This window comes from Ramularia collo-cygni, assembly GCF_900074925.1.
Source record: "Ramularia collo-cygni strain URUG2 genome assembly, contig: RCC_scaffold05, whole genome shotgun sequence".
In the NCBI taxonomy this organism is placed as follows: domain Eukaryota; kingdom Fungi; phylum Ascomycota; class Dothideomycetes; order Mycosphaerellales; family Mycosphaerellaceae; genus Ramularia; species Ramularia collo-cygni.
The window spans coordinates 135,398-161,143 of NW_019716259.1; the positions used below are offsets into that span (position 1 = coordinate 135,398).

A 25,746-nucleotide genomic window follows, 5' to 3' on the forward strand; every position below is an offset into this window, starting at 1 on the left:
GTGAGTTAACACTCTAGTTAGCTACTAAACTAGCCGAGGAACAGGCAAAACTTAACCAGTTTGTGGACCGTTAAATTAAGCAAGCATCTATCCCTTATACGATAGAATGGACGTACCTTTATACTAAGAACGAACAAATTAAGGCCTATAATGCTTAGATACCTCGTGGCCAGCGTACTAGACGAAAACAAAAGCTTACTATCTAACGTACGTTCAAAAAAGAGAGGCTAGTAAGAGACCACAAAAAGGGGGGTTTAGACTTCGTTTTTTACGTACTTAGGATCTATAAAACACACCTGTTCCCCTACTACAAACAACTCTAGGACCTTAATCCTTCTAAAACTGTGCTTATTATTAAGGACAACGTTAGTGTTTACTACCGTGTAAGGAGGTTACTAGCCCCTCTTATTTCAGAGCTGGGGATCAAGTTTATAAACACCCTAGCTAACTCCCTAGACCTTAACCCTATTAAACACCTTTATAAAGATAAGAAGAAGATCCTCCGAGAGTTTCGTTTAAGTGTAGTTGGAGCTGGTCAAGTTATTTAAGAAACGGCTGAGCTAGAGATCTAGTATGTTTAGTGTGAGGATCAAGCTTTTAATAATTGTGTGGCCAAACGAGCCTCAATTAACTACCTAAAAGGATTGGCTGAAAGGTTAATGAACAGTGACCCTCCATACGGTAATAGATACAAGGATAGCATGTAGTTCTGAAGTTATTACATTTTGAACAATATTACACCCTCAATTTCACGCCAAGACCGGACAGACTTTCGTACGAGTGGAGGTACTGTGACTCTGTAATAAGTCTTCACGCAACTCAGCAGCCTGGATTGACTTCCACTCCTGACTCGTACATATGGCATACTGTCACGATCTCTGTGATCCTTTTCCTATGAGCCTGTGAAGCACCTTGTACGAGTCGTTTGGGTCAGTAAAGTAATCCTGCACGCTCGAATTGACAGATGCCAAACACCGCAGATGCCAAAATGTATGTAACCCAATTTAAAGCACCAAGCCGCGCTTCTCCCGAGCATCCTGACTGTTGTCATTACAGTTTGACCACGGTACGAGCTCCATGCCTGTACTTCGGGGACCGGAAGCATGGAAGAAATAATGGCGCCCTTGGCGACGCATGACCATTTGTGTCGATACAGCACGATCATATTGCGATGAAGACATCAAAAACTCTCAGCACGAATGAAGAAAGCAAATACTGCCTCCGCAGGGTGGTCAAAGTACATGTACTTTATTGTACTCTCCAGCGTGCTGGGGCCCCAGAGCTTCGCTCCCCATCGTACTAATTTCGCTAGCTGGCGATCAACCAATCAATATGCAATCACAAAAGGCGAACTACAGCGMACGCGTCCGATTATCTCTAGATCAGCAGGGCGGGCAGGCCTGTCGTGAGTCTTGTCTCTTAATATAGGGAGKGCCTGCCTATATGAGAACGTAGACTGCTCGCGCAAACGACTTCCTCATCTCCGCTGACCCCACGCTCCTTCTTTCCTTGCCTTCAAGTTCTTACATCACCAACATGTTGTCCCTCATCCATATCGCCGTCGCGGGTCTGCTCGCGGGCTCCGCCATTGCCCAGTCCAATGCTGGTCTTCCATCCTGCGCAGCCGACAAGTGCGTGACGGCCGACTACGGTGGCTGCGAGGCCTTGAACGTCGAATGCATCTGCACGCAAGGCGACTGGATCGCTGGTCTCGCGTGCTGTGTTAGCGAAGCCTGCGACGCGGCCGGCCAAGAAGGTAGGATAGTAACCGCTAGTGGGTCCCTCAAACAGCAGCTAATCATACTGCTACTATAGCGACCATCGATTTCGCAAACGCCATCTGCGGCTCTGTCGGCAAAGCAGATCTCCTCCCCACCACCGCAACCTGCGCCGCTGGAGCCACCCCAAGCCTGAAGGACGGCAGCTCACCTTCCTCCTCTGGAACTGCCTCTGTCACTTCTTCCTCTTCGGGCGCATCCTCCGTCACCAAAGCTCCTTCCGCGACCTCCTCTTCCAGCGAGTCCAGCACCACCGCATCTTCCGGCTCTGCATCGACTGCGGCCTCTACCACAACAGCCGACGCGGGAGCATACGGCGTCCACGCCCAAGGTGCAGGTGCAGGCCTCGTCCTTGGTCTTGTTGGTTTCTTGGCTGCACTTTAAAAGAAAGATGGATTCGACTTACGGGTTGGAAGGAGGTTGGTGTTACCTGTATAATATACAATAAGCAGATCTGCACATGACAATATTTGATTTTTGACATCACTCCAAGCTTGAGAACGGCTTTCAAAAGGTGAGCGTAGACAAATTGTCTCCATTCTTTGATTCACATCCACGGCAGCATTCAGCCGTCACGAACGTGCATGCGCCGTGCGATCAAAGACACGGGACAGTTCGTTGGCATCTCGCTTCATTGAAAGATTTTGCGATGTCTACAAAGTTTCATCATCCACCCGTAGAATTCCTTTCGCCGTCGTTACGTCGTGAGATCGAACATTAACTCATCATTCATGTTTCCGTTCAAAGCGTTGCGCCAGTTCACTTCATCTCTTCAAGGCCTCGAGAACATGTCCAGTTTCCATTCCACCAAGCGCGTCGTTTTGGAGGAAAGCCAGCTTCCTAGGGACGCAGCACTATCCAGGCAGGTTCAAAAACGGCACAAGGAACTTCGCCGTCAATCTAGATGTGAAATAGCACTGGTTCTCCTGAGAGAATGCGACGTTCTCGCGAGACTTTAGATGATCGCCTAGTATCCGAGTCAGCATAAATTCGAACCATGAGCAGATGGCACATGAATAACACAACTTACACTTCTCCACGACAATCTCCCTCAACTCCTCCAAGAATACCTTGCTGCTGAGATCCTTCACCTCAGGTGTCCCCGGTCCAAAACTGCCATCATCACCCCATCTCTTATCTCTATACTTGCATTGAAACAAGCCGATGAGGAGTTTAAATCTTGCGTCGATCCTCTCACAAGCGTTGCTGGCTTGTCTATCCGCATCCTCGCGGGTCATATCGTTGCGGGCAACGGAGGCGTCCGCTTGGATGAAGAGGGTGTGTTGAACTTCTTCCAGCACCATTGCGAAACCTAGAGTGACGCAGAATGCTGGCAGCCAGGTTTGATCTTTCTTCCCGGCGGTATGTAGGGTCTGTTGCTGCCATTTGAGGAGTTTCTCATAGATGCCATTCCGCAAGACGGCAAAGAAGAACTTGAGTTGGCGATTGGCCAGTCGAGGAGAGGTGTATTTCTGATTGTAATTGCTTGGTTTGCGGGAATGTCGGACGTTGGCGATGACGGTCGGGACTGTATCGTCGGAGATGGTTAGAGTATGGCCCATGATGTATGTGATTAGTAGCATGCGGAGGATGTCGTAGAGGAGCTGTTTCAGCTGGGTTCACATTGTCAGCGGACAGCACATAGTGAGTTCAAAATGCTTGCACCTACAAGATCATCCTCGGTGGTAAGGTAAAGCTTGCAAAGCAGATCGAGCACTCCGGCTTGGAATTCATCGACGAGAGACTCCGCCTCGTAAAACGTCCATCCAAAATCCCAGAGGAATTGCGGCTGCAACAACTGGTCCAGGTACGTGTCCAAGTGCGCATCGTCGCTTGGCTCTATCTTGAGCAGGCCATAGGGAGGCGAGTAGTTGACCGTGCGCACCATTTGGTCACTGCCGTTGTCTTGATAGTATTGTAGTTGACGTAGATATTCTTCGCTTTTGGGCCTGAATTCGTACACCTTCCACCGAAGTGGTGGTCCATAGCCAGATGATAAGTAGATGTCGATGCCGTTGTCATGATCCCACGTGAGGACACTACTCGCAACGGAATCTTCAATGGTCTGTTTCTGGTGCATGATTGTCATGGAAGCTGTACTTGATCATCAGCGCAAGCACACGATAGAGGCACGATGCAACGTACGGGGCAGGAACTCATGTACGAAGTCCGGCAACTTTGAACGATCACAATCGAAAAAGTATGTTTGACCTCGCTGTGATCGCATGGTACAACGAGAACATGGATCGCCGTGGTCGCACTGCATTGCATGTCAGTATGAAGATTCTGACCCGGCTCGTGATTTACTAACAGGATCTCTCTGCATGGCGCAACGCCAGCACGCGCCGACTTTACGCATCACGGAGCTCTTTTCTCGCGTCTTGTCAGATAGGTGAGAGTTTCTACTGCGACCTCCCTTTCGCACGCGATCCGCGTTTTCTCGAGCGTGTAGGGTCGTGGATCGAGAAGACTCTGCCTGTGCTGCGGATCTCCTCGGTGGTTGATATGATGCTTGAGCCGCATCGAGACGATTGGCATTTGATGCGCGGATAGAGGGAATGGATGATTTGAAATTTGCGATTGCATGCAATGGTTGTTGTTGATACAAGGCGTCCGCCGTATGGAGCACTGGTTGGTAGCTGGAAAAATCATGCGACTGAACCGCAGCAGGGAGTTGGGGCGTGTTTGCAAACATTGCCGAGTTCCGAGACATGGACTGGATGTACTGACTGTACACAGAATCGTGCGATGGGATACTCGGCGAAGGTTGCTGAGGAACTGGGGCCACAAAGGCACTGCTGACACCGTGGTACTGCGCAAAACCATTGTTATTTGGTGGTCCTGACAAGTGCGCCATCTGTCGGGACAGCATCGCCATGTTTCCGAACGAGGTGCTTGACACATCATTGTTGGGCGGCGTACGTAAAGGTAGTCCTTGGTCCTGGTAAAGCGCGTCTGTGAAAGGGGTATCGAAATTGCCGACGTTTGACAATAGTTCGTTGCTGGTCCTGTGATTCGGGTGCATCTCCGTCGACGAGAGCTGCCGCGTGCTCTCGTCCATACCGACACTGGATGTGGATGTGAATGATGCTTGCCAACGTTGACTTGGGATCATGGTAGCCGTGTACGAATGTGGTGACTCCGAGGAATAAAATGGTCCTATGTTCGGGCCAGAGCTGCGTACGGAATGACTGCTACGATCCGATGGGTCGTTGTTGGAATGAATGTGAACGTAGTCGTCGAGAATGTTGTTGTTGTTGTTGCTCTCCGGGGAAGTTGAATCTGCCTCCAACTCCTGATCACCAACGCCATCCGCATCTTGAAAGTCAAGTTGAGTCGAGGTTGGTGTGAAGATCAGCGATGACCCGGTCGGAGAGCGCGAACTGCCTCCGGCGCTGGCCAGATTGCTCTGTAGTCTGGCGCCTCTCGAAGACATCGCCTCATCGTCTTCCCACAGCATGGAATCATCGTCAAAGGTGAACGCTGTCATTTCAGAGCTGTGAAAGAGCGAGGACTCGCAGAGCAAATCRCCGAGTCCGGAGTCGAACCCTTGAGGGAGATGCGGGCCATCCATATTGTTAGGCAAGTTTGAATACCGGTGAGCTCCATTAATCCCTCGTTGATCCGCCAGAAGGAGTGAGCCTTGTCGAGTTGGATTCGGAGTGAAGTGGTGCACGCCGCTAAACCGGTGAAGGCATCAAACTCGCCGTACTCATCAGATCATGGACGTCAGCAAAGGAATGAATTTCTTGTGAAGGAAAAGGGCATGGTTGTTTCGTTTTGTCTTGTTGGTTCTCTGTCTTGTGCGAGTATCATCACAGCGCGTATTCCTCTTCATCTATCTCACCTGCATCTTCGTTCCTAGGTAGTTCCTATCTTGCATTGCGATTGGCTCGCTTGTGAACGTGGACAGCGCAGGGAAAGCGGAGTCTTTCTCAGCCCCAGAGCGCTATTTCCGAGCGGTAAACGAGAGGCCGCCCTTCTCTTCTTCTATCGTGGTCGGTGGTCCGTACGACAATAATCCTAGCAGAATCGCGGAACAAGTTTGGGTGGCCATGGGCGAGTAGGAGACCGGTGAAAGCTTTCAAAGAGCCACTTCATGCCCTAACTCATCACTTCCATCTCCTTCGGATCACGACAAATGTCGATTGCCAGGCGTCGATTGACGAGAAGACCCCGCATTCCGCAGAGATGTGAAAGCCGACCTTTTCCATGAAAGTTGTTTCCATTGAGTGTCATCTAACAGGGCCAACCCATGGCATGACGTAACACTTCCTCATATTCTTCGAAGGTCCTGCCTCAAGACAAGTTCTTATGACATGTGCTTCCAAGGTTTGTTTTGTGCGGGTTTTCTGTATTCTGCTTCGATTCACGATGCTTCAACATCATCTGCTGGAACTTTGAGGCATTTGACCGGTGTGCTTTGAGCTACACGCTCACCCGATCCGAACCAGGATTCCCCCGGAGCTTTCACCATGAGCGGGTTCGAAGATGCCGAGAGCTCTCGGCGCAATTACCAGGCGCCTTATGGTCGACGCAATCCAATCCCCACCATTGAGAAGTACCAAAAGGAAAAGGCGAATCGTAGGGCGAATGCGATTGATGCGGACCCCGACCCACAGAGCGCCGACCTGAGCCCTTCGCGGACTGAAAAGGCCAAGGAGGGTTGGCGGAAGTACTGGGATGGAGAAGGAACGGATGATCAGGAAGGTGAGAATGGCGAGGGAGGCGAGGACGTCAAGACTGGCGAGGACGTCACGGCTGGCGAGGACGTCACGGCTGGCGAGGACGTAAAGAACAGAGACGGCGGCAGGGATGGCGGTTTTGGGGATCGATCCACGGCAGATGCACAACAAGATGATGAGGATGCGGCAGCGTGTGTCAATGACACTTCGGAAGCTACCGCAGGAGCGGGCGATCCGAAGGCGCAGAGAAAGCGTCAGAAGAAATCAAAGGATGAGCGAGCTGAGAGGGAGGTGACTGACCCAATCACCCATCTACCGGTGAAGATATATGACTTTACAACGCAGTCATTGGAAGAGATTGACGAGAACCCAACCCCATATGGGAGGACTTCGCGGACTGCCACCGGCCTGCAAAACAAGGGCAAGTCTGACAAAGAGCTAGGGGATGAGCAGTCGGAGCTCCAGCGAGGTCACGAATCTATGAATGCATTGTTTCCACCTCCAAGCTTTGAAGAGCTGCGAACAGAGCTCATCAGCACGAACAAGCTGGCTGTTACTGTTGGGCTGTGTGGCACAGCTGCCATACTTATGTTCGCTTTTGGTGCTGAACGCCTCTTGAGAACGAAGCGATTCGCTCATATGGTAGGTGTTGAGGATCCACACGGTGCGCTGTTTGGTGTTGGCGTCTGGTTGCTTGTCGGCCTTCTTAGCGTTGGTGCAATCTGGGAGCTCATAGGGGGCGTTCGGACGTGGACTGCCAATAGGATTGACGACATTTGGCAAGAGCAAGCGTGGGAGACAAATTTTGAAGCGCGGGAAAGGGAAGCAAAAGCACACGAGACTGAATCTGTCTCGTGGTTGAATTCATTGATTGGATCGGTCTGGCCGTTGATCAACCCGGATCTTTTCACATCACTGGCAGACACACTAGAGGACGTGATGCAAGCCTCTCTGCCGAGTCTTGTCCAGATGGTGAGCGTCGAAGATCTGGGCCAAGGCAGCGAAGCTCTGCGTATACTCGGAATTCGATGGCTTCCCACTGGTGCAGCTGGGCGCGCTGTAGGCGTAAATGGCGAGCTTCAAGCAGAAGAGCAGGGCAGTAGAGAAAAGAAGGAGGCAGTGGATGACGACGCTGGAGCTGAAGATAGCAAGAACGACCAGGGTGGTAAACGCTCAAAAGATGGCCGGTCTCAGGACGAGTCGCCTGATTCTGGAGTCAAGGACGGATTTGAAGCCGAAGAGGGAGACTTTATCAACCTGGAGGTCGCCTTCGCATACCGAGCCCGCCCGTCCAAGTCCATGGCCGAGAGGACGAAAGATATGCATCTGTACTTGGCCTTTTATCTTCCCGGTAAGTCGGAGAAGTCCATCGCCTCTCGATACCGCTAACTTCCTGAATTTGGTTCTAGGCAACATCAAGATACCCGTCTATGTCGATATGAGAGGTCTAGTGGGAATCTGTAGACTCCGATTGCAGCAGACACCAGATCCTCCGTTCTTCGCGCTGTGCACCATCACCTTTCTCGGACAGCCGAAAGTTGACATCTCGTGCATTCCGCTGGTTAAGCGAGGGCTGAATTTGATGGACTTGCCTCTGATTTCAAACTTTGTCCAGAGCTCTGTCGACGCAGCTATTGCAGAGTACGTTGCACCGCGATCGTTGACCCTAGATCTGAAAGATATGCTGGTTGGGGATGACTTCAAAAAGGATACCGCAGCAAAAGGCGTGATCGTGATTGACATCATCCACGGCTTCGACTTCAGGACTGGAGATGCTGCTATCCCCCTCATACGCAACGAAGCAAGTTCAGATCCGTACATCYCAGTTGCTTGGGCGAAATTCGGCAAGCCAATGTTCAGCACGAGAGTTCTTGTCAAGGAAATGGAACCATATTGGCGCGAGCGATGCTACATGTTGGTTACGCCGCAGGAAATCGATGTCGGAGAGAGGATCCGTTTGCAGCTGTGGGACTCTGACCGTTTCACTGCCGACGACGATCTTGGTCGTGTGGAGGTTGATCTCAAGAACATCATGACGGGGGACGAGACCAATGGTAAAATGCACAACCGTGTCGACGGTTTCAAAGCATTGAAAGCCGGTGAGGTAAGCAACGTCAAAGGCCGCAACATGAATAGTTGGACGAAAAGACACCCCAAGTGTGAATGTCGTCCGTTCGAACATTGCTAACTTGTTGCCCTTCCTTTAGGATATGCCTGGAAAGCTAGAATGGAGCATTGGCTATTTCTCAAAGACCCGCCTGCAGGAATGCCAGTTTCAGGCGCAGACGTACGACACCGATGTACGCTCGATGAAGCAGTTGAAGGACAAGGCAGATGCCTCGTGTCATAGAAAGCTTCGTGAAGCTCAGAGTAAAAAGGGCAGGCATTCCCGCGATGCAGAAGAGCTCGAGCAACAAAAGAAGCAAGAGATCAAACAGATGGAAGACGCCATGATCGCTAGTGCACCTCCACCCGACGACTACCCTTCCGGCATCTTCAGCATCCAAATCCACAACATCACGGGCCTGAGCTTGGAGAAGCTTAGCAAGAGCGATGTTGAGAAGGATATCCACCATGAGGATGAAGAGGAAGATGGCCAAGGACTACCTTCAGCTTACTGTACCGTGATCATCAACCATAAGAAAATTTTCAAGACACGAACCAAACCCAGGAATGGAAAGCCATTCTACAACGCTGGAACAGAGCGCTTCATCTCAGACTGGCGCAACGCGGAAGTCCACGTCAGCATCCGAGATGCACGGATTGACGAGAATGACGCTCTGATCGGCATCGTTCATTTGCCATTGGGAGAAGTATTGAAGGACCGCGCCCAGATCAATGCTACATATCCGTTGACCGGTGGGATCGGATATGGCAGGGTTCGCATCTCGATGATGTGGCGTTCCGTACAGCTGACTGCATCTCCTGAGAGCCTCGGTTGGGAGTATGGCACGCTCGAGGTGAAGTCAGGCATCTCCAGCGCGAGCATTCCTTCAGACTTGAGTGATCTCAAATTAAAGCTGCACAGTAACATCAGCAGCGCCAAGTTGTATGCAGAAAAGGAGGGTCAGGTGTGGAAGTCTCGAAAGAGAAACCGCAGCTTGTTCTTGCCTTATCACAAACGGTACTCCTCGTGTCTCGGAGTGCGGTTCAAGCACAATGGCGTGTTCAAAGATCATACTGCAGCGTTTGCCGTCCTTTGGCTGAGGGACATTCCAGACGATGTGGAGCAAGATCTCACACTTCCGGTGTGGAAGGGAGACTACGAGCGTGCAACCGCCTCATCCTTAGATGAGCCCGGAGAGAGGATTGGCGAGATCAAGCTCAAGGTGACGTTTTGGGCTGGTCTTGGTGCAGCGCATCGCAAATGGGTATGTCGAGATGGATAAATCTGCCGAGGAACCATAATTTGCTAACCATCAGATACAGGCATCCAAGGATCCTGATCTGGCGAACGTGGTAGAAGTTCTAGACTGCGCTCGCGACAGCCTTGAGAGTCACGAGGCAGAGGAGAAGCAAGGCATCGTGGAAGGCGATGGCAATGCTACAAGCGATTCCTCTTCGGATGAAGATGAAGACCAAGACGACGACAGCTCGGATGATGGTAATGAAAAAGAGAAACCCACGAACATGATTGACGATATCAAGACTTCTCAGCACGAGAAGAATCAGAAGCATCGCACACATCGCGGCGTGATGCAATACAAGGTCAGTCTAGACGAATGTCTATGATGGACGAGCTGGAGCTGACATTCACAATAGATGCCTCGGACTGCCAAGTGGGCTTCTGATAAGGCACAGCGTGTAGAGTCGAAGATTTCTGGAATGTTCCAGAGGCATACGCGGGAGCCAGGTATCGAGACGGAGGTGTAGTGATTCGGCTTGTGCCGGGATGTAGCTTGATCATGAAGTCGTATCACATATTGCATCATGCAGAGACAATACCGTTTCGATGGAAGCATGATTCCGCATATTCCATCGTAATCCTCGCGATCTGCTGCGATTGGTTTTCATGATCTCCAGTGAGTCTTGTGGTTTCCTGTCAGCGGTCTGAGATATAGTACCTTACCCAGTAGACGGTGGCGTTCGTTCCTGCCTAGATTTCAGCCTGACTTCTGTATCGGAAACACCACATTCTTCGGCTGGCCACAGTCAACAATGAAACAACGACATACAGCCGCGAACCAAACAAGCGCACGCTCGCCGCCACAATGAATCATCGGCGTACGCACTGCACACTTCCGCCGGCCCGCTGGACCTGAACCTGCACGAGAGTGAAGGCTGAAGAATCACTGCCCGTCGCAACTTTGGGAGACGCCTTCGGCTTTTTTCACAACAGACGAGTGAAAACCCGAAACACTCCACGGGAAGATGTGTCCATATATTCATGCATCCACGTTTTCCCAGTTGGAATAGATCACGGTGAAGATGAAAGTGATTGATTGGCAAGATGGATAAAACAGCGATCGGAGCACTCACCATACCGATTTGCCTTGGGCGAAATATTGCAACACAGAATCCTTTGGATGCCCTCCTCACTCCCTCCCTCTCCTGGGGTACCGCCTCTGAGACAAGGCAAGAATGTGAACGAGGACAGGAAAGCCACGTGAAACCTCCTGCACGGAGTCACCGCTCATCCATCAGGTCCTTGAATGCCAAGCCGAAGCCCGCGGTCCGTGATTCTCACCCGTCGGAGAACGGGAAGAGGTCAGCATGCTCAACGATGCTCAAGGATATGTCGACACACTAACGGTATGATGGATGATTCGACCATCCCCAGTCCTCGAATTGCGAAACTGTGAAATGTCCTTTTCGGCAAGAGAAGCAAGCCTCGTGGGTACAGAAGAGGCACATGTGTAACGCCCAATTCGAGCCCCCGGGGCTCGAATTGGGGGCCCCCTGCTCGCGCATGTGCTACCTTGCGTGGGGTAAGTTGTGCCGCGAGCATAGTTTTCTGGCGAAGCGCCAAAAGTCAAGTCAACTTCATCGGGGTCACAAGTTGACAACTCCTAGGAAGAAGATTGTTGATGAGGTCGATTGTCGAATGCACCTTGGATTGGATAGTCATAAATGGCGTGCGGCACAGTCTGTGCTTTCGGCTGTTGCTCTGGTTCGGGACGGCTTCCTATTGATTGGCAGATCTCTCACGTGTCGCCTTGCCGAACCAGTGATTCCAGCCGCATGGCACCACTTAGCTGCATGGATTGCTATCGGAGCGACGCCATCTGTGCAACAACAGACTCCAAGGACAGATAGCCATTCGTCAAGTGAAGGGCGACTAGAGAAGTCCCAGGACCACCGTTGGCCTCAAAGGGCGAAGACTGCAGGCTCAGCCAGGTTCTTGTTCCCCGCCCCAAGTCGACAATCGAACTGGACTCGTGTGCTCGGATCATCCCACTGCAAATCCTCAGAGGCAAGACGCGACCGCATGCTGTCTATGTAGAGACGGCTGATTCACCACTGTCTCGCTCCGTCTTCAAATCCTGCCTGCCGCCAGGTCTGGCTTGCATCGACCTTTGGCGTTCACCAGCTGCACATCACCAACAACCTTTCCATGGAGCGAGATTACGAGAAGAATATGAGCAAGGTCGACTACCGGTCAGAAGGCTCGACCGAGTTACCAGAGTATGGCGAAACGATTGTCCACAGCCGGCCATGGAGTGTTCGACTAGTCGACAGCTTCAAGCGAGATCCTAACGCGCATGCTACGCCAAAGGGAATTGTCGGGGCAGACGGCCGTGTCTTTGACGTGGAGGACGATTCCTCCGCAGTTGGAAACTCTTCACTTGAGCGTCGCCTGAAGGGCAGACATCTTCAAATGATTGCTATCGGAGGCTCTATCGGGACCGGTTTGTTCGTCGGMTCTGGCAGTGCTCTTGCAAGTGGCGGTCCGGCGTCTCTTTTAATTGCATTTGGACTCATTGGAATCATGTTGTACTGCACTGTTCACGCCCTCGGCGAGATGGCAGTCCTGTATCCGGTCGCAGGATCCTTTTCGGCTTACTCGACTCGATTTATTGATCCAGCATGGGGGTGAGATATATTTGTCATCTTGATTCGTACGCCACCGCTGATCATTTCTTCCCAGCTTTGCCATGGGTTGGAAGTAAGTGAAGTGCTCAATCCATGAGGTGATTTTTACTAACAGCACCTAGCTACTCTATGCAATGGCTGGTTGTTCTCCCTCTCGAAATTGTCGCAGCTACCATCACCATCGAATACTGGACCGACGGTGCCATCAACAACAATGCCTGGGTCGCCATCTTCCTCTCCCTTATCATTGGGATCAATCTCTTTGGAGTGAAAGGATATGGCGAGGCCGAATTTGTCTTCTCCATCGTCAAAGTGGTCGCCATAATTGGATACTGCATTCTAGGTATAATCCTCAACATTGGTGGAGGCCCAGATGGAGAGTATATCGGTACTAGATACTGGTCTGAACCGGGCGCCTTCAACCATGGTTTCAAAGGCATGTGCTCGGTGTTTGTCACTGCAGCCTTTGCTTTTGCTGGAACGGAACTGGTTGGTCTTGCTGCTGCCGAGACTGCCAATCCGAGGAAATCACTCCCGACTGCCGTGAAGCAGGTCTTTTGGCGCATTACCCTCTTCTACATCGTATCCCTGACYATCGTTGGCCTTCTGGTACCCTACGATGAGCCAAGACTGTTGAACAAGACGTCGAGCGCAGATATCAAAGCTTCGCCATTCGTCATATCGATTGTGAATGCTGGTATCACCGGACTTCCATCAGTCTTTAACGTGGTCATTATGATTGCGGTCTTGTCCGTCGGTAACTCTGCTGTCTATGGAAGTTCCCGAACCCTCGCCGCTCTGGCCGACCAGAACCAGGCTCCCAAGATTCTGGGATACATCGATCGCAAGGGCCGACCCATCGTCGCTATAGGTGTTGGCTCGGTGATTGGTCTGCTCTCTTTCTTTGCTGGATCCGACTTCAAAGACGATGCCTTCAACTGGATGCTGGCCTTATCTGGTCTGTCAAGCATCTTCACGTGGGGCAGCATCTGTCTCGCTCACATTCGTTTCCGGTCCGGCTGGAGGAAGCAAGGTCACTCTCTTGATGAGCTTGCTTTCACCAGTCAGCCCGGTCTCGTTGGCTCCTACGTTGGATTTGTCTTCAACGCCCTCGTTTTGATTGCTCAATTCTGGACTGGAGCGTGGCCTATTGGATATGCTGAGATGACTACCAAGGAGTTGGTTTCGTCTTGGTTCATGGCCTATCTTGCTGTGCCTGTTGTTCTCTTGTTCTACATCCCGTACAAGATCATTTACAAGACTCCCTTTGTGCGGAGTCACAATATGGATCTTCACACTGGGATTAGGGAGCTGAACATCGCAGAGCTCATTGAGGAGGAGAGGGCCGAGCGGGCGATGTGGCCAAAGTGGAAGAGGATGTACAAGTTCTTTTGCTAGACGAATGAGGACGATTACGAATAGATGATGCAGCATAGCGATTGTGTATTAATGAACTCGTGATGCCCTTATGCCTTCTGGTGCCAAACGCGAAACGGCTGGAAGAGGAATAGTGAGTCTTGGCAGTCTGTGCTTCTGCGACTACACGTAACACCACCACTCCACTTTTGGACCGCGACTAAATGTATGCCATTTGGCACGCGGGCGAGTGAAGTGCGCTGTCACAATAGGTCTTTCAGGAGCAGGCTGATAGCGACGAGAAAGAGGCTGAAATCGCAGCGCTGGATGGACATTGCCATGCGCAGCTACCCGGAAAAGGCATCGCCATTGGTGGAAACAGGCGTGTATCATAGAGGGCAGTCGCTGCTGTGTGGGAGACAACAAAGCCGCGCTGGAACAACAGGAGACGAGAGACAAGAGACGCTCGGAGATGAGAAGTTCAGGAGTTGAACACACTGGGACTTTCGTTTGTAGTGGCCCGGAGCGCGCAAAAGACTTCTACGGGGTGGACAAACGCGGCAAACGCTCCATGGCGAGTAAGGTATTGTCTTATTATTCTATTCCTTTCTTTCTCCTCATAGTGAAACCTCGTTCCGTGTTTGCACCTTTGATCCAAATTCGACACATTTTTTAAACTCTTGATTTCCACCAAACCGCATCCAGCAAACTTTAGCTTCAGCGAAGCCATCAGTACAACAAGAACGCGCATCYCCTCTTGCCTCTCACCCACCGTCCCGTCGCTTTCTCTGAAAGAGCAAAGATGCAGCGCTACACTGTTCATATCGTTTCCATGACCACGGCCACGAAAGTGCTGCTCGTTCCTTTCGAACCATCCGCGTTGGTCGCTGCCTTTCTGGAAGAGCTCTTCCTTCGCTTATCGCGTCAAAATGTGCCCCTGGCGCCCGACACACACGTCTGCACCCTTCACCTCGACAGCGAGACTGGTGCCATCATCGACTGCGAGGATGTCATCGGCGATGTTGTCTTCTCCGGTGACGCGCTCTTCGCCGTCTTCAAACCAGCAGAGCAGCCCTCCACCCGCGCCATGAGAAATCTTCATGGTGCAGACCACATGCTGAACGTCCGAATCATCACTGCTGCTCTCGCCAAGGACAATAACAACATCCCGACGCTCGCAATATCAGCATCATCAACGATTGGACAGCTCCACGAACAGGTCGCCGAGCATCTCAACCTCTCGCACACTGCCACGACCTTCCAGAACGAATGCAACTGCACCCTGGCCAAGAAGCTCTCGGACGGACCATCTTCGCCAGGATCATTCTTGGTCGCCTCTGGCAAAAGCGATGTTCATCGCATGAGTGTGTCGGCAGCCACCGAGGTCAATATCAACGCGGCCTTGACGCATCAGTTTGGCGACAGCATCTCTACACTCAAGCACGTCACTATGCACGGAGCTGAGCGCTCGCAAAGCGCATTCGACACGAACTACATCAAGACACCAGTAGTCTCAATTTGCGCCCACTCCAGACACATTCCTCGACATGCCAAGGTCTCTCACGAGGACGGCAGCGAACCACACAGCCGACTCCTTGATCTTCATACCTCAGAGTGCCCCATCAGTCGGGCATGCTGGGACATTACCTTGCATGATACGGGTATTGCTTCCCTGGCTGTGGATGGAATCATCGAMATCTACGCCGTGAACCGCGCTGTGACGAATGAGTCCAATCAAGGTCCAGGGCCAGGCATCGGAAAGAGCGCCATCTTTCGATATCGCTCTCACTGGGAGCCCTCGGWCAAGCAAACCGATCGCGGAATTGCCATGTTGCTCTCTTCCCTGCGTGTCTTTGYCTCGAACGTGCAAGAAATGGATGATCAGCACCAGGACGCTATCTACCACGTCTTCGACCTGCTATCATCCTTTCCGCCTGCCCTACGATGCCTGCACTTGCTCGTTGAAGGTAAGACAGTCACACCTATGGAGAGTTCGGCCCTCAGTCATGCGATTTTCGAGATCTTGAAAACCTACCTCCCAACGGAAATAATTGGCGGCGATGGCTCCAGGCTATTCGAAGGCGGTCGTCTTCTCTTCGGATTCATTCTCGAAAAGGCCCGCGCACTCAGACTGGCTGACACCAGCCACGAAAATGACACCAACGCTGTCGAGAAGATGCCATATCTCAACGCATGGTCCGTTGTTGATCTGCAGGATTTCAAGACGATGGAGCCTGCCATTCATCTTGTGTGTACGGAGGYTGGCAACATTGAGCGGGCGCTGTACAAGGCTTTGCAAAAGGACGGCGTGCTTTCGAAATCTCACCTCCAACCTGATCAGCTTGTCCCCATGGATTGCCCCTCCGACCTTTCCAGAGTGGCACTTCTGTCTGGGGGCACGGCGGCGGAGATCACCGTCTTTTCGACATCAATCTTGGCGAACAATTATCGATACCCCGATAAAGGTCAAATCACATCTGCTTTCGATCCTCATGAGCTCTCGGAGCTTGATCACATCGCTGCTGTATGTGGCAGAAATGGTCTCGCGGTCCACAAACCAAGTCAATTGGCAAGCGCAGTAGCGCCCTGTCTCACCTTCGATCGCAGTGCTCATCTCGCGGTCTACAACGGCCCACAAGCATCATCACAGCCAGGTGACGAGTCCGGAATATTCCGACCAATGCATGGGAATGAGGCCATGGACGCAACAGTTGTCGAGCAATTGATTGCACCGATCTTGTCTCGATACGAATCAGACGGTACATCTGTGTTCGACATGCTAGGGGGCTCTACCGTCCGTCGCTTACAGGCTCCTGATGAGATCGTCATGTTTGCTGTTGACTGCAGCGCTTCGATGAAGCTTGCGACCGACTTCCCAGACGTCAGCGATGAGAACCAATTCAATGAAGACGATCCCACTGCCGAGACCTTGGTGGAGGGTCATTTCTTCACGCGAAGTTCCTTTGACAACACGAAAGAAATTCTTTCCCAGCATGAGAGCTTCGAAGACATGCTGTCTATAGTCTTCCACGCGACGACTGCGCGGAGACGATCAATCGCCGCCGAAGTCATCGGACTCGTCCGCAGAGAGATCTCGCTGGAGGTCGTCGCGAATCATGCAAAGGTGGAGWGACTGCAAGGCCTCACGTCCTTCGGCACTCGGCTTGCTATAGCTTCAGCACAGCTCGCTCTCGATAAGGCGAAAGAACTCTGGGCAGCTCTTCTAACACAAGAATCCTCTCTCGTCGACTTTCTTATTTTCCGTGCTACCACTTCACCAGATGTAGCCGGTCGATGGTTATGGTATGCTGGGCAAGAAATTCCAGCAGGAGCACCTACAGGCATTATACCTGCACTTCCCAGCCATATCACAGATGTCCATGATTGGCTTCAGTGCCCTATTTCGCATGGCTTGATGGAAGATGCTGTCACGGCCAAAGACAACTTCACGTATTCTCGATCGGCCATCACACAATGGTTCTCCATCCGCAAATCGTCGCCAATGACCGGCCTGGAGCTTCAAGATACTGCGCTGCGCCCGAATGATGCAGTGTCCGCTTCTGTTGCCGCCTGGATAATGGGAAACGAGACGCTCTCGAGCTCCACCCGCTCGAATCGGGTCATCAAGCTGGTCTTCAACAGCAGACTTGGATCTTTCGAGCGCGAAGTTGACAACGCCAGCACGGTCACGTCACTCTATAGAGCTGTTTTCGCTGGCCTCAAAGCACGTTTCACGGCCTTCCAGCTCGCCAAGGACGACCGTGTTCTTGGCCTTTCTGCAACATCATTACGGACAGCCGGCCTCAAACACCGAGATCAGATCACCATTCGTCTCGCCGATGACGGTGATATGGTKATCTCTGCTGAGGGAGGAACTGCAACTAGAGCCTCAGGGGAGATGTGCTTGATAAAGGTCTATGACCGTGGAGGTCGTGACCACGCTTCGTTCAGCTATTGGGTTCGGCGGGATAGTACCCTATCCATGAACTCAATCCTTTTCAAGTTCTGGCGTTTCAAATTCAGCAGTGGCGGGCTTCCATTAGATCAAGATCGGCAAGTTTGGACAGGGATACGAGGGACTGGAGACGACTCTTGTGTGGGCACTCCGGTTCCCCCCGGCGATCGTTTGGCAACTTACCTGAACCGCACTCACTGCTCTGGTCATCTCTATGCAGAGCCTCTCTACTACGAGAACGAGATTAGTCGAGACGGTGGGGGCGGAATGGCTGGGCTCGGCAATACTCATCCTACCGATGGTCCGCTCGTTCTCAAGGTCATGGTCACTAGTATGTGGTCCAAGAAGCGAGGACGTGAGCGCGGCATCTTGTCGAGACTGGATGTTTTGAAGCAAATGTTCGAGGCTTTGATCAACAGGCTCATTGCCTACAACTACAAGACACATGCTGGACTCGTCATATTCGCCTCCGATGCGAAAGTCACCAATGAAATCTCCCACGTTCTGGAAAACTTCCGGCGTGCTACTTCAGCGATGACCGCTGGTGGCGATACAGCCCTGTGGGACGCTCTGTCGCTGTCACTAGATCAGGTGCAGGAGATGGCCAAGAAGTACCCAGCCGCGAAGAAACGCATCATCGTCATCAGTGATGGCGTCAACACAAATTCCACCACCAGGACTTGTGAGAACATTGGCTGGAAGATGCACCAAGCTGGAGTCGCTGTCGACACGGTTTCAATCGGCGCTGAGGACAATCCTGACCTGAAGGCTTTAAGTTGGTTTCTTGGCTGCTACAGCTTCCATCCATCGTCACTCGCCAATGCTCTTGCAATCTGCGAAATGGAGCCCTTCCTGTCAGCCACTGAGCGCCCAGACATCGTTCCCCGATATGAAGCGACAGATCGTCTCACATTTCGCACAAGATTTCTCAATGCGAGAGTTGTGGCCAGAGACACCATCGTCACTAGTGAACGATTCCCAGCCCGCAAAGAGCATGAGAACCTTGCCGATGAGCTTGTGCAGCTGTCTGCGAACATTTATCGCCCAAAGACTGCTSCCGACAGTCAGTCTGGAACCCGCTCAACCTTTCGAATTGCTAGAGTGATGAAAGAGATCAATCAGTTGGTGGCTAACGATCGGAGCCACCCAGCGTACGACATTTATGTCAGCGAGAACAACATGTGCTTCTGGAAAGTGGTGATTGCCGGCCCATCGGACTCGCCCTATGCCAACGGCACATTCTTACTTTATCTCGACATGAAAACTACCTACCCAACCTTTGCCCCTGAAGCCCGCTTCATCACCAAGCTCATTCACCCCAATGTCAACGCTCACGGTAGAGTCTGCCACCCTCTTTTCGGACGCGACTGGACTACAGACACCAACATGACCACTGTGCTTGACACGATCTACGGACTGCTGTTTCAGGCTGAAGTGTCCGATCCAGTTAGTACGATGTCGACTTTGGAGTATCATGCTGATGGAGTGGAATTCGCGGATGCTGTACGCGATCATGTACAGAGACACGCCCTGAAATCTCGCGCGCAGTGGCAATCCGAGTTTCTTGGAGAGACCAGCGATGGTGAGCGTGGCGAGTAGAGACAATGAAGAGGAAATGATTGACGGATAGCCACGTTGGCAAAGACGAATGAGAATTGTCAGACGATGGACTCTGTGAACAGTCAGCTGAAATGGTGTGTGTTTGTGTGTGCGACCAACCTTTCATGGTAGGCACATTGCTTGAGACAGCAGGCTGATATGGGGTCGATGCAACCTAGCATAGTTATTTGTTCTAAGGCTACTCCTATGTTGCTATAGTTCTAGTGCTGTTTGTTTTGAGTTTCGCGTTTCGCGCTAGTGACGCACGTCTCTACCGGTATCTCCATCTCTCTCTCCATCTCTCAAACATCTCCATTTAATCACACTTGGCGCGACATGTTCCCGTCCTCCAATTCGTACCTGGGCGGCCCAAATAATGGCCAGCAACAGCAACAGCAACAGCAATACGGTCAACCAACCTCACAATATCCCCCGGCACCCCCATTACAAGGACAATTCACCGGATATCCTGGACTGCAGCCACAGGCAACGGGTTTCCAACAGCAGTTCTCACAACAGCAAGCCCCTCCTGTCCCACAATTGAACTTCCAGCAAACAGGCTTCCAACAGCAGGCGCCCCCTCCACAGTACAATCTCCCGCAACAGCCGGGATATGCTCAGCCTACTCAGCCTGCTCAGCCTCCACCCCAAAATGCGCAACAGACGAGCTACCAGCGACCGCAACCGACGGGAATGACCTCGAACGACATTGCCAACTCATTCCGTGGCGCCACGGCGATCCCACCTCCTCCGGCGCCGGTCGCGAAGCAGGGCACCAAGATCCCCAACGTGCGTCTTAGCTTCATTACCGCGCAGGACCAGGCCAAGTTTGAGCAGCTGTTCAAGAGTGCGACGGGTGGCGAGCAGGCATTGAGTGGGGACAAGGCCAAGGATCTCCTGATCAGGAGCAAGCTCGATGGCAATAGTTTGGCGCAGATATGGACACTGTCGGACACTACAAAGTCAGGGCAGCTACTGTTTCCCGAATTTGCGCTCGCCATGTACCTCTGCAACCTGAGCCTAACCGGAAAGGCGCTGCCAGCCTCCCTTCCAGAAAAGGTGAGGAACGAGGTGTCCAGCATGGTCGACATGATCTCGTTCGGCGTGGCGGATGACGCGCCTCAGCAGCCCCCGAGTTCTAATGCTCCCAACTTTAGTGAGCCGCCGCAGATACAACAACCACAGGCTCAGAATCCAAACAATCAGCAACTGCTCAGCCAGCTTACGGCGCAGCCGACAGGATTCATTCAGCAAGGCTTCCAGCAAGGCCTCCAGCCTCAAATGACGGGATATCCGGGTGGAGGTATGCCTCAGGCGCAGGGATACACGGGTCCACGTCCGCCGATGCCACCAATGCCCACTGGTTTTCAGCAAGGACTCTCTGCACAACCTACGGGGATGCCCATGGCTGCTCCTCTGAATATGCAGCCAACAGGCATGCCCGGCCAATGGGGATTAGTCAACGCACCAGCGAGCGGTCTGCCAAATCTTCAAGCGCTACAAAGTCAGATGATGCCACAGCCGGGTAGAGAGTCTGGTTTCAGTGCAACAGGACTACGCGGCAACGCTACCGTGCCGTGGGCCGTTACAAAGGATGAAAAGAAGATATATGACGACATGTTCAAGGCATGGGATGGCTTTGGCAAGGGCTACATTACCGGAACTCAAGCTATCGAGATCTTCAGCCAATCTGGACTAGAGAAGGGCGACTTGGAACGCGTGTGGACGCTCAGCGACCCCCACAATAAAGGTCGTTTGAACTTGGACGAGTTTGCGGTGGCAATGCATCTCATTTACCGCAAGTTGAATGGATACCCTGTTCCAAACACATTACCAGCAGAGCTCGTGCCACCTTCAACTCGTAACATCACCGACAGCATTGGCACGATGAAGAGCCTGCTTAGCAAAGACGCCCAGGAGAGGAAGTCGACGGGTGCATTTTTGCAGCCTCAGCGGACAGGTGTGAGCTACATGAAATCTCGCTCATTCCGTGGCGGGAATGGTCCCGCAGACAGCTCTCGCAAAGACGCGACTGTTTTTAAAAACAACGATGACGATGTGGGATATCGCTCTTCTGCTAGGCGCAGGATGGGCCAGGATGGCAGGAGCTCTTCTCCTGCCGCGAGCGACACTGGCAGCGCTACTGCTGATGAGATGAGTCTCGACCAGCTGAGAAAGGCTATCCGCGAAAAGCAAGTTCTGTTAGATGCCATGGATTTTGAAGACGAAGGACAAGTTGATCAGGAAGACGCGCTGGACCGCAAGGATCGTAAGGAGAGTGAGGAGCTTTTCAGGCGGATTCGCAGAATCCAAGAAGACATCGACACTCACCCAGGCTCCGCGTTCAAGACTGGGGATTCTGACGCCGAAAGACGTGCACTGCAGAGACAGCTCAGAGGTTTGCAGGATCGCTTGCCGGAACTTGCGAGCCACGTGAGAAGGTGTGAACGAGCAATCGCAGATGCCCAATTGGAGCTTTTCAGACTGCGCGACGCGAAGGCCCACCCCTCTTCTGCTGCTGCTGTTGTTGGTACTGGTCCGGGGGGTGCTGTTACCGAGAGTGACAGACTCAAGGCGAGGGCGAGGGCGATGATGCAGCAGCGTTCAGCCGCGCTGACGGGGAAGAAGGTCGAAGCGTCCGATGATGGGACCGCAGCTGCGGGTCGACTTGAGGAGGAGACCAAGCGTGTTGCTAGGGAGAGAGAGGACAACGAAACGATGGTGAGGGATGTGGAGGAGAGTGTGACAGAGTACAGCAAGGGTCTGGAGTCGAGTCTCAAGGAAGGAGGCGAGACTAAAAGTGACGAGCATGAGCGAAGAAGGTGGGAGGATGGCCTGGGCGTGGAAGATGAAGTCAAAGATTTCATCTTTGACCTGCAGCGGAGCTCTAGATCCGCACGTTTGCGGAATGAAGAGAAGCCAAAGGCGGCTGCGCAGGACAACACCGGCCGTATTGCATCTCCTGCTCCTCGCGCTGGCAGTCCATCTGTGGCGAGTAAACCTGCTGCGGCTGGAGGGTCCTCATATTCCAGCTATCGGACTGCGGAAGAACGCGCGGCTTTTATCAAGCAGCAGGCGGAGCAACGCATGGCGGAGCGTCTTGCCGCACTCGGTCTCAAGGCACCGGCCAAGGGTGGTGAAACTGCTGCCCAACGTGCAGAGCGCGAGCGTAAAGAACGGCAAGACAAGCTCCGACTAGCAGAGGAGGAGGATGCGAAGCGAGAGCAAGAGAGKATGGCTAGACTCGAGGGCGAATCGGTCGCTCCACCATMGCCATTGACCAGCAAAGCGAAGCCTCCGCCGCCACCAACGAGGAAATCCGGGCAGACCGATGATATTAAGAAAGCCGAGCAACAAATTAAGGAGCAGGCGATTAAAGAGCAAGAGGTCGCCATGGGTAGAGAGGTCGATGAGATGGAGTACGTATATGATCGTGCTTTGCGAAAAGCAGAAGTTGTGACTGACTATCATACAGGGACGAGGAAGCTCGCCAAGAACGCGAGCTCCAGCAGCAGCGGGAGGACGCTAACGCATCTCTCAAAGCACTTGAAGAGCAAGTCAGAGCTGGCAAGGTCAAGAAAGCTGAAGAGAAGCGACGTCGCGAGGCAGCGAAGAAAGAGGCGAATGAGAAAGAAACCCGACTTGCCGCTCAACGAGCTGAAATCGAGGCTGCAAAAGAAAAGGAACGACAGCTTCGTCTGCAACTCGAGAGCATGGGTGATGAAGATGAATCGAGCGATGACGATGACGATCCTGAAAAGACAACTCCAGCGGAAAGCACCCCCACACAAAGCATGGAGCTCCCCACAGTCCAAGAGCCTGCTGCATCTCCACCTGCTCCACCACCACCTGCAGCCCCACCTCTACCAGGCTCGTTCCCAGAGGGCGCGGAAGCGACTAGTCCCTCTGTCTCAGTGGTCAGCCYGCCTGAAAATAGCAAGAACCCGTTTTTCAAATCTATGGGAGCGTCCGTAGCTGGAACGCTTCCGGGAGACAGCGAGAAGAAGGTCGACACGAATCCCTTCCATCGCCTTACACAGCAAGACCTTACAAAGCAGCAACAAGCTCTTCCCGAACCTGCTGCTATCCCGGGGCGCTTCACAGGCACGCCCAAGCCTGATGAGGATGACTGGTCTGTGGTTGACAGCTCCGATGACGAAGATGAGGATGACAAGCCTCAAGGTGGCAGCGCAAAGCAATTGGCCAGCATTCTTTTCGGAACCATGGCTCCCCCCAGGCCCTTGAGTGCCATGGATAACCCTAGCTCGGCCGGTCCTGCATCGCCTGCGCAGGCAGGCCGTATTGCTTCTCCGCCACCTCCACCACCCATGCCAAACGCCGGAGCTCCTCCTCCACCACCGATGCCGAACTCAGGAGCCCCACCGCCACCTCCAGGACCACCCCCGATGCCTGGAAATGGTGCTCCCCCTGCTCCTGCTCTTCCTGCTGCGCCACCGCCTGGCGCCGTCCCTAACATTGGGGGCTTGCTAGGCGAGATTCAGCTCGGCAAGGGATTGAAGAAGACTCAGACTAAGGATCGGAGTACCGCTTCCACCGCTGGGAGGGTGTTGTAGAAAGTGGCTGACGATATGTTCGATTCATGTGAAGGGTAGTAGAGCTGGGTGTCGCATAGCTAAGTGGAGAAGATGTAGATGACTCTTGCTCGCGAGCCCTTTGTTGATAGAGTTGATGTTGAAACATGATAGCTGTGCCACTACTTGAGCTTCTTCAACGATCGTGCGTCTACAACATCCTCTTTTCATGGTAAGCAACATCATGCTTTCTGTCACGTGTCACAGCGATGAACGTCCTTCCGGCCATGGCAATCTGTTGTATTCATTTTGGCAGCCCTGCCAGGCCCTAGCCGTGCTCAATGTTCGACCTTCAGTCTCTTTGAGACGCCGGACTGGTCTCGGCAATGGACATATCACACCATCCTAATTGCAAATTTCGACAGACATTCATCGCTTCTCATTAGCAGCTAGATGTCTTTTGTAGGCCTGGACACATGGGAATCAGCAACACCACATGAGAGCATCGATCGATCGAGGGTGCAAACAAACCTCACAGCTTCTCCTCAGACCCTCCGATATACCCACGCGAGGCACATAGCCCAATACCTCTTTTGCCTTGCTAATATCAGCATACTGCGTTCTGATCCCATCCTGTACGCTTCCAGTGTCCAGCGTACTCTCTGTCCCAGTCAGCAAAGTAATCCATTCCAGAATAACGCCGACGAAATACGCAACTGCAGCCGGAATATAGATCTTCCATCGTGGGACATGTCCAAACTGCGCCCAGAGGAAAGCCAAAAAGTCCCAGAAGTACACCGGCTCGTCATTACTGATAAAAAACACCTCCCCGGCTGCAGTCTCGGTCGTCAATAGGTTCTCAATGGCCAAGATATGTGCGTCTACAGCATTTGAGATGTACATGAAGTCGCACATGTTATACCCATCGCCGACTATAAAGTTCGTCTCGCCTTTGGCTATCAGATCGTGCATCACGCTTATCACTGCTGTGTCGCCTTCGCCGATGATGGTGCAGGGGCGTAGAGCGCAGGCTTTCAACCCTTTGGATCGATGTGATGGGGAGAGGACATGTTGCTCCGCCAGGATCTTTGATCGGCCATAGTGAAGCATTGCGAGACCAGTCTGGACGGTTTCATCTACATTGTGGTAATCGTGTTTGAGATCATCGGCTACGACCGTGCAGCTGCTGGTGTATACGAGTCGTCGACAGTTGCTCGCCATGATAGCGGACACAATGTTCTGAGCTCCACTGTAGTTGATGGCTTTGACTCTTTCCCATTGAAGTTCGTCGGTGCTATAGCGAAGCTTTCTTGCTGGGATCACTCCAGCTGCATGAAGGACAATGTCGATGGCCCCGATTTTGCTGAAAGCCTGGCTCACGCTTTCAGCTGAGGAAACGTCGGCGGAGACGAATTCATCCGTATGGTCCATCGTCTCGGGGGATGGGGCGTTTTGATCCAGCACGGTGATCTTCCATCTTGGATATCGTCGTCGCACGTCGACGACGATGTTGCTGCCCAGGAATCCCGAGCCGCCTGTGACGAGGAGATGAACGCCATCGTCCAGAACACCGGCTGTCATAGGACGATGACCGAGAAATCCTGAACGTGGATATGATGGAGATAACGACCGAAATGGGCGAGGCAGAGTATTGTACCGCCTTGGAGTTGTGCTGATTCCATTCAAGGGATCCAACCGTGTAAGCTACGAAACTCTAGTCTCGGCCCCGGCTTGATCCTAACCGTCGTCATCACAATCACTGAGCAGATCAACGAGTGTGAATAATGTCATACCTTTAAAGGTAAGTA

At 52.5% G+C, this 25,746-nt stretch overlaps 7 protein-coding genes; 5 read left to right on the forward strand and 2 right to left on the reverse strand.

Moving 5' to 3' along the window:
• Positions 1-1,536: 1,536 nt before the first annotated feature.
• RCC_03779 (uncharacterized protein) lies at positions 1,537-2,162 on the forward strand (the record flags this gene model as incomplete). XM_023769063.1 has 2 exons in its annotated part: positions 1,537-1,756; positions 1,816-2,162. The coding sequence occupies 2 exons, from the start codon at positions 1,537-1,539 to the stop codon at positions 2,160-2,162; spliced, it is 567 nt and encodes a 188-aa protein (XP_023624831.1).
• Positions 2,163-2,632: 470 nt separating this feature from the next.
• RCC_03780 (uncharacterized protein) lies at positions 2,633-5,214 on the reverse strand (the record flags this gene model as incomplete). XM_023769064.1 has 5 exons in its annotated part: positions 2,633-2,745; positions 2,809-3,391; positions 3,448-3,872; positions 3,924-4,038; positions 4,090-5,214. The coding sequence occupies 5 exons, from the start codon at positions 5,212-5,214 to the stop codon at positions 2,633-2,635; spliced, it is 2,361 nt and encodes a 786-aa protein (XP_023624832.1).
• Positions 5,215-6,253: 1,039 nt separating this feature from the next.
• On the forward strand, positions 6,254-10,336 carry RCC_03781 (uncharacterized protein; the record flags this gene model as incomplete). XM_023769065.1 has 5 exons in its annotated part: positions 6,254-7,814; positions 7,873-8,567; positions 8,671-9,834; positions 9,893-10,171; positions 10,226-10,336. 5 exons carry the CDS (start codon positions 6,254-6,256, stop codon positions 10,334-10,336), a joined length of 3,810 nt encoding a protein of 1,269 aa, XP_023624833.1.
• A 1,681-nt stretch (positions 10,337-12,017) lies between these two features.
• Positions 12,018-13,894, forward strand: RCC_03782 (probable amino acid transporters; the record flags this gene model as incomplete). XM_023769066.1 has 3 exons in its annotated part: positions 12,018-12,496; positions 12,552-12,569; positions 12,619-13,894. 3 exons carry the CDS (start codon positions 12,018-12,020, stop codon positions 13,892-13,894), a joined length of 1,773 nt encoding a protein of 590 aa, XP_023624834.1.
• Positions 13,895-14,654: 760 nt separating this feature from the next.
• RCC_03783 (uncharacterized protein) lies at positions 14,655-19,406 on the forward strand (the record flags this gene model as incomplete). The annotated part of the gene is made up of 1 exon (XM_023769067.1): positions 14,655-19,406. The coding sequence occupies one exon, from the start codon at positions 14,655-14,657 to the stop codon at positions 19,404-19,406; it is 4,752 nt and encodes a 1,583-aa protein (XP_023624835.1).
• A 336-nt stretch (positions 19,407-19,742) lies between these two features.
• On the forward strand, positions 19,743-23,980 carry RCC_03784 (related to PAN1-actin-cytoskeleton assembly protein; the record flags this gene model as incomplete). XM_023769068.1 has 2 exons in its annotated part: positions 19,743-22,825; positions 22,882-23,980. The coding sequence occupies 2 exons, from the start codon at positions 19,743-19,745 to the stop codon at positions 23,978-23,980; spliced, it is 4,182 nt and encodes a 1,393-aa protein (XP_023624836.1).
• Positions 23,981-24,367: 387 nt separating this feature from the next.
• On the reverse strand, positions 24,368-25,519 carry RCC_03785 (related to ERG26 C-3 sterol dehydrogenase (C-4 decarboxylase); the record flags this gene model as incomplete). XM_023769069.1 has 2 exons in its annotated part: positions 24,368-24,406; positions 24,470-25,519. The coding sequence occupies 2 exons, from the start codon at positions 25,517-25,519 to the stop codon at positions 24,368-24,370; spliced, it is 1,089 nt and encodes a 362-aa protein (XP_023624837.1).
• Positions 25,520-25,746: the final 227 nt, after the last annotated feature.